The 7,870-nt window shown below is 43.1% G+C and overlaps 1 protein-coding gene across 1 annotated transcript in view; it reads left to right on the top strand.

Moving 5' to 3' along the window:
* Positions 1-4,449: 4,449 nt before the first annotated feature.
* LOC132909686 (transcriptional activator cubitus interruptus-like) overlaps positions 4,450-7,870 on the top strand; it is a 146,982-nt gene continuing 143,561 nt past the window's right edge. Inside the window, exon 1 of the mRNA XM_060964638.1 lies at positions 4,450-5,910. Within this exon, the coding sequence (XP_060820621.1) occupies positions 5,654-5,910 (257 nt within the window). The 5' untranslated portion in view covers positions 4,450-5,653. The remainder of the gene's footprint in view (positions 5,911-7,870) is intronic.

Below are 7,870 nucleotides of genomic sequence, written 5' to 3'. Positions count from 1 at the left end.
CCCGAGATCGTGGATAATAAGAATCTTTTTTTTTAACGTAATTTCGTCGTCTAATTAAGTCACTCTTGTCGAAGAGTTTATCGACGTGTGTTTAATGGGGATCGTGTTTTGTAGCGACTGATTCTCAGAATCAATCATGTATTTGTTCTATTTTTATCTTAGATGTATTCAAAGATATAGCGTGTCCAGTTTGCCAGACGAATGGCGTAATGACCAAGGAAAGTAGACTTTTTTGAGGAAATTGGTTTGAAATGGAAGGTTTAAAACATAAAATTATTAATTATTTATACTCAGCTATTTGGAGATAAAAAATTGTTTTCCTTTACAATTTACCTAATATTTTTGAGATTTCGTAGGTCTTTAAATTTTTAACCAGTCAAGCAGATATCTTGAGATTTTCTTCTATGAAACAACATTTTATTTGCTTCTCTATTTCAATTTTAATCAGTCTTGCGACAGTATTACACGGAATTGAAGAATTAAAAAAAAAAGGAGATGTTAAAATTTTGGCAGTTCAGAGAACTTTTTAAAATACTGTACAAAGCTTCATCGAAGTAAAAGTTCTTTTTACCAACTTTTTACGTATCCATGGCATTAGCTTCAAATTAATACAAAAATTAGCATCGATTCAAAATTCTCTACCGATAGCGTATCCCATCGGGAATCAAAGAAACCCGAAAAAAGATAAAACCAAAATCCAACGCCACACTGGCGCCAAGTTCTCTCAATAACACACCCTTGAAATTATTCAGATTTCTGGTCACGCTCGAGTCTTCCTGTTACGTGACATCAGATCGATATTAGGATCCAGTTAAACGAAACATTTCCTAGATAGGCTGACTGTCGAGCGATCCGGTAAGAAGGCAGCGATTAGTCAAGCGAGGGATCGCTTGCTTATCCCTGTCCCGCGGTAAGAAAGATATCAATCAGAAGCTTTCACCGTCCTCGTCGATGTACCATGTTCTATCAATGACTCGACGATCGATGCCAACACCAAGCGATATCCTCTCGCCTGGTAAAAGCGTGTCTCGAGTTGGATAGCCGCTGACGTGGAATACTGGAAGCTCGCGCAAAAGGAGATCCAAGGATGAAAACGGAAGGAGGATGGCTGTTGGCGTCCGACGTAACGAGCGGCGTTGTTGCCAACTCACTCGTACACTCGGATAGAACATGTAACACGCGTTCTTTTTTGTTTACACTGCGTTACACGGCTACCGCATGAAGCGAGGCAACCGCTTTTTGCCACAGCTGCAACAGCGATTCACTCAAGGGGGATCGATTCGATCTGCTGGACAACCGCGACTCTACCATCCGCAGGGTTGTTCCAGCTATCGATGAGGATACGTGTTCCGACGCGATCTACCGATTTGTACGAGTTCTAGTCGACTGTAGACGAGTTAACGTACCAGGAAATCGGAGGAATATGTCGGAGTATGTTGTTGGATAGGTTTCTTTGTGTGTTCTTTATCGGAGGATTGTAGACGCGTATGGGAAGGTTTGAGTCGATTGTGTAGTGTCTGTAGAATTTGTAACGTTTCTGGAAATGATATACGCATGTGTATACTTTTGTGCTTGGTGAAGTTGGTATGATACGAAGATGAAACGCAACTAAATGGTTTACTGATTTCTTGAGAGTTAGAGTTGCTATAAATGCGGTGATCAAACTGCGGATGTTTATGCAAATTTATATTTCTATCGACATAACGAGTAAATGTACAAAAGCTTCTCAAGATACTAAGTCGTCTCAATATTTATCTCCGACTGGATTCAAATTTTGAACAGTTTATTCCTCAAAAATTATCGATACACATCAATTTCTATCAAGATTATCAATTATGGATTCGTTGCTGACATATCAAAATTCTACCAGAATTGCTGTTAATATTCGCTCCGAACATCACCTCAAACTCACGATCATCCAAAACTAACAACTTTGATCAACCTAACCATCTACCTTCGGCAGAAGTCCAACAATCAACGAAACGGTAGAACCCTGTATAGAGTCATCAGAGAGAAGAGTTGCGAAGAACCTCATCCCCTTGACCCGTCGTCGCGTCGTAATTCTCTCGTTCAGATACATCTCTTCATCAGCGAGGACGCGTCACGTTTGCGTCTCTGGCAAACACCCGTGGTCTCTTATTATTTTGTTGATTTTGCTAGGACCTCACCCACCCAGAGTTGATCCCGTTCCAGGGACCTAATTATCCTGAAACGACCGGCCAATCAACGCACGAAAACGACAGCTCTTGCGCTCTCTTGCCACCGTATCTCGTGTTCCTTCAACCGGGTGGATCGTTGGAAGACGAGCAACGCGTTTAGAGCGGCTCGTTTCGCTAAAATCCTCGCCGCCCTAATTGCGCCGCTCTCCCTGATGATGATACTGCTCGACGATGATGGCTTCCTCCGGGGGCTGCGTCAACGTCGAATGAAATGAAACAACCTGGTTCTACACTAATGGCCGATTATAATGGAAACGGTTAATTTGAATGTCAAGGGATTGCGATCAAGCGTTTTTCTGCTCCTCGAAATTTACGATGGAAGGGATGAGGGTGACCTAGGAAAGAGTAATTCAAGTGGTACTGTGGGTCCTTGAGGTAGTTAGTCGAATAAAATTATGTTTGAGTATTTTGGTGTTGGTGCGATACATCGGGGATGGTTTGAATGATTCAGCTTTGAGATCACTGAATTCTATTTTCTTGGGTTTGTAGTTACTTTGAAAATACAGCGAGGCAGTGGTACTAAATTAAATTGTTATTCGCAATTGTCGTACAAGTATAACAGTTGGAGAAGATTTGTATTATGTTACTATTAAAACAAATGAAACTAAAAACATGTGCAAAAATGTTGAACTTTCTCTAGGACAACAAACACAAATGGTCATCGAGTGTTTAGCTTCCGGTAGGCAAGAAGTTTCACAGGAACAGCCAGCTAAATATTTTTCCTACCCTGGAAACTATCTTTTCCAGCGCGTGAATCCGAAAAGCGTGGAGAAATGTGACTAGTCGACGACACGAATTCTTTGGAACCTAAACTGCCTACTGTCAACGGTGTGTGTCCTGTCTTTCCTCGCATTTTCCGCTGCGTCGGTTTCGTGTTTCCTCGGACTCGTTGCAAAGCACATGTGTAACAATCGGGCATCTTACGCATGGAAACTTCCTTTCTATAGCAAACATCAATTTGTGTTGCGTTAAATTACGAGAAAGTGTATTATGAAGCAACAAAATTCAATTTACAATTTGCTATGCAATCAATTAAATTCCATACGTATCTTCACGAGAGCAATTAAACATTGCAGAGCAACTAAACATTGCTCTCGTGAAGATACGTGTGCAATTTAATTGATTGCATATCAAATTGTAAATTGAATTTTGTTGACATATTAATGAGTAATAAAAGTAGCTCTCGATCGTGTGACTGTAACTTGAAGTGGAGACCATAAAAATGGATAAGACATGTATAGTCCTTCGATATTAGTAGTACCTAGTATCTAGATCATTGCATTGATAGAACACATTCGGATTCTACAATAATCAATATTAAAAGATAGTGTATAATAGCGTATATTACATAGTGTATATTCGTATCTCTCTTCGAAGCTTCTTAAACGATCTCATTCCACCCCAAAATTTATCCAGCGCTTCTTCTCATCCCCTTAATCAATCCTCAGAAACCAATCGCTTCAACTTCAATTAACCTCACCTACTTCTTTGTTCTTCTTGTACCATCTTCTTGTTTCTCTCGTTCCAAAATTCATTCAGCAACCCCTTTTCATTGCTTCTAATCAACCCTCGGAAACCAACCGCTTTTACCGTAATTAATCCTTCTTAACTCAAATTAACCCCACGCCACTTGTAAATCCACCCAGGAGACTTGTATTTACCCGCTAAAAGAGAAAAAGAAGGACTCATCCTTCGAAAACCCCTTCCGTCACTGAACGCAGAGGACACGGACCCCGCTAATCGTAGCCATCACCGTGGGCACGGGCCCTTCTATCCGTGCTCTGATGGATAGTCTCTCCCTCTGGAATAGTTTCGTGTTCCCCCGCGTGTCACCCACGCACTCTCTCCCTTCCCCTTGGATCTCCGCCTCGTACGCCTTCGCGGTCGAAGGGTACGGGAGGCTGGAGCGGAGAAAGAGCCCCGAGGTGGGAGTCAGGGACGGCTGGTGCTAGTTGAGTTGTCGAGCTGACACGCGTTCTCCGTCCTCCTCCGTCCGTCGACATCGCGGGCCTTCTTCCTTCGACCTTCGTCCCCACTAACTCCTTCCCCCGTTTCTCTTTCTCCACGAGATTCTTCCCACCATTCTCGTTCCGTGGATCTACTCGACCCCTTCGTCTCCCTCCCCCGTATTTGTGGACTCCGCCGTCTCGTTCCATCTTGCTCGTATCGCTCGTCCAACGCGGCCAGGGGCGTACGTCCTATCTTCTCTCTCATTCTAACTTTGAATTTTCCCTCGTAGAACGTCTTCGTTCAGCTAAGAGTCCACCACCGTTCGTCCGTCGCTGCTCGTGCTGCCGCTGCTGTTGGTGGTGGTGGCGAAGCGTGATGGTGGTGGTAACGGTGGTGGTGGTGGTGGTGGTGGAGCCTCAGTACCGCCATACCCGCCAAAGCACGAGCACCGTGACAGCCCGCACACACGCCTCGGCCCGCGGATTTTTGGGACTCTCGTCTAACCCCCGGGACTTGCCACTGGCTTTTCCGCGAACCTTCGGATTCGTGTACCGCGTGATCATCTCTCTTGCGCGTCTCGCAAAGAAACTTGGATTCCTTCTACTTGCAAGGACATATTTTCCTATAGGTAGAAGAATCGTTTGGTAGTGGTTGTTGTTATTGTTGTTTCCATGTTTCGGGGTGAAAGACCGTGTGACGATTAGTGGAACAATCTGTACAGCGTGGTGTTGTTCGTCATGGTGTGACGCGAACGGACTGTTCCACGGTGACCGTGATTTTGGCACGGACGTTGGATAATCCGGTGATGGAGTTTCAGAGCTTCCTCCGCGCTTTCGGTTATTATTGACTCTTGGCAACTGATTAATCACACTGTTGGATCTTTCGAGTGCAATAGTCTGCCCGATGATCATCGTGACGGATAGAATCTTCCTCGAGATAATAAGCGTTCTGTTACCTCGAACAAACTGGAAAAGACTCTTCTTGGTCCTGACGATTCTGGGAACGCCATAGATCGTCTTGATTTGAAAATACGCAATTATCCACTGATCCGTCGTTTAAAGGAACAGATCCGTATGAAACAAATACAAAAGCAATAATTTCCAAGGATTAATAAAACCATTTCCCACGAAGACGTCGGACGACAGCCGACGGAAGGCTCTGTGCCACCTAACCCACCTCATCCTCATCGAACGACATGAAATAACATGAAATCAGTTTACCATCAGGAACCATTTGAATCTTTTTAAAATCAAATAATCAATTTATTAACCGGAAAGACAAGTAAAGGAAGAGAGTCATTATCGAGATCGAAGAGCGAAAAGGTTTGTTGAGGATCGACGGACTATGCAATCGTGGATCGAGGGTGGTTCGCATCGTCGGGCACGGGGTGTCAGACAGGACGATCTTCCCTGATCCTGGACGAGCAGGCAGCGAAGGCACCCTCTGTGGCGCGGCACTCGAGCCTCGAGAGCAGCGAGAACAAAATGCCGGAAAAGGAGGTCGCCTATCATCAGGAGGCGTTCTCCCTGTTACCGCCGCCGCCGCCCCCGCATCACCCTCATTCGGCGTTCCATGCGGCATTCCATCCGCATCCGCATCCGCCGCCACCGCCGTTTCATCCGCACCATGGACCGCCGCCTCCGCATCATCCGGCCGCGGCGGCTGCCGCCGCATGGGAACATCACGCGGCTGCCGCCGCCGCTGCCGCCGCCGCAGCTTTCCATGCTCCACCGCCTCATCCGTAAGTCTCCATATTATCGTTAATATTGATGTCGCTTTTTACGGGACAGTGAATAAGCCGTAGATGTAAGACCTAAGGTCTTCATATTGAATTTAACACTTTTACGACGAGTGTTCCACGTACACGACAGTTCAACGTATGCATGACTTTGGCTGTCATCGATCGTAATACGTACAGGGCGCAAAATATGAAATTTACTACAAAGTAAAACAGGTGTTCGGCGGGAAAACGGAGAAGGATAGAGGTGTGCGAAAATGTTTGAGAAATATGAATTAAAACTCTTGTATAAAATATCGCGAGCTCGTCAATAACGAAATATATAGTTCAAAAGGTCCGTCTGTGGGCGTGTTAAGTTTGTTACTGTACACAGTAGGGACCCATAATAACGCTGGAAATATCGTGTTATTAAAACTTGGCTGTGAATTTTAAGTCTATTAGGAAACATGTATATATATATATTTGTCGGTTATAAAAAAGTTATGAACTCTTGCGTTTCTTAAAATCAAGAGTTGAAAATAGGCTCTAAATGTAACAGGTTCTTTCAGAGTTTTATTGTGAGATAAAGATGTATACTTATGAGAAGAAGAAAGTCAAAGAAGGAAAATTGATAGGGTTGATTTTTGAGGGTAAATTGAAGTGAAGATAGGTCTCCTTTGAATTTGTGGTTCAATAGGGAAGGAAGTTGAAGGATGATCGATTTTCGGAAAGCAAAATGCACGTTAGGGTAGTGTGAATGACTAGGGTGATAGTGAGAAAGAAAGTTTTGGGGATGATTGATGGTCGAGAAATTGAATGATAAGTAACGAGGGTAGCTAGAAATGGCTAAGTTGCAATTGTATGATAATGTCGAAAGAATTATAAAGATGGTTTTGCAATTCTTTTGTATACATGTATAAATTTCAATGTTGCATTATAATTAATTTTCGTTCAATGAATACGTCTTTAGATGCCAAAAGCAAGAATGTCGCGGGAGTTGATTGGGAGCGAAGTTTAATGAGAGAAAGCAATTGTTAATGACGAGTATTTACTCAGGAGTAATATACCGATTGTTGACGCGTAAACTAATTGAGACATCAATCACTCTACATTGTGTAAACGTACGTCCATAAAACTTCAATTATTCACTCATATCTTTGTGTCATGGAATGTCAATTATCGAAGTTATAGCTATGTGAATGATAATTTCAAAGTTCCATTGTATCAGCAAAGCCTCTCGGTATAATATACTTAGTTTGCAGATTTCCAATTGATACCAAGTTTTTAGAATCATTCTCCTGTCTTTTTGACAGAAACTTGACCAAACGAAAACACAATAAAATTATGCGAATCGGTATACTCTCTATACTGCAAATTAGAAAAATATTCCATCGTCACAGCTAGTTCCATATAAAAGCATTATTTCAACCCCTAATTTGAAAATGCTTAGGCTGTAAGTATAATCTCATAAAAAATATTTGACGTGAAAATTGGAAAGATTTAAGCGCAACTACACGTCGCATCTCAAATTTTTCGAATTGGCACATCCGAGCAATCGAGTTTCCTCGTTCGAAAGGGAAGTGAGTTTCTCCACTGAAAAATTCGTAATTATCGCGCCGATGATAATTAAGAATTTCTCGTTAAACAAGGCATTATACGTCCCTCTGACCGAACACAGCTATTGGCGCAATCAGACAGATAATTCTTAAACAGCGTAGCGTCTCGATCATCCTGAAAGAATAAACGATCACGTTTGCACGTCGAATGACTCATCCAGACCGACTTGACGCGATATTTAATTCAATTAGATTACATACGCGGCTACTTAGAGTCCCGCGAAACGGCGCAAAACTCTGACGACGGAGATCCCGACGATTCGTCGGCGAGGAACGATCGTTGAATAAGAATCAACGAGCCGCGTGGTAATCCTCGCGTGTATCACCCTCAATCACGCTTATCTATCAACGCATCGCCTCCATTCACG

Source organism: Bombus pascuorum, chromosome 8 (genome assembly GCF_905332965.1).
Source record: "Bombus pascuorum chromosome 8, iyBomPasc1.1, whole genome shotgun sequence".
Classification (NCBI taxonomy): Eukaryota; Metazoa; Arthropoda; class Insecta; order Hymenoptera; family Apidae; genus Bombus; species Bombus pascuorum.
Note: the sequence above shows the minus strand (reverse complement) of the source record. Positions and strands in the feature narration are given on the sequence as shown.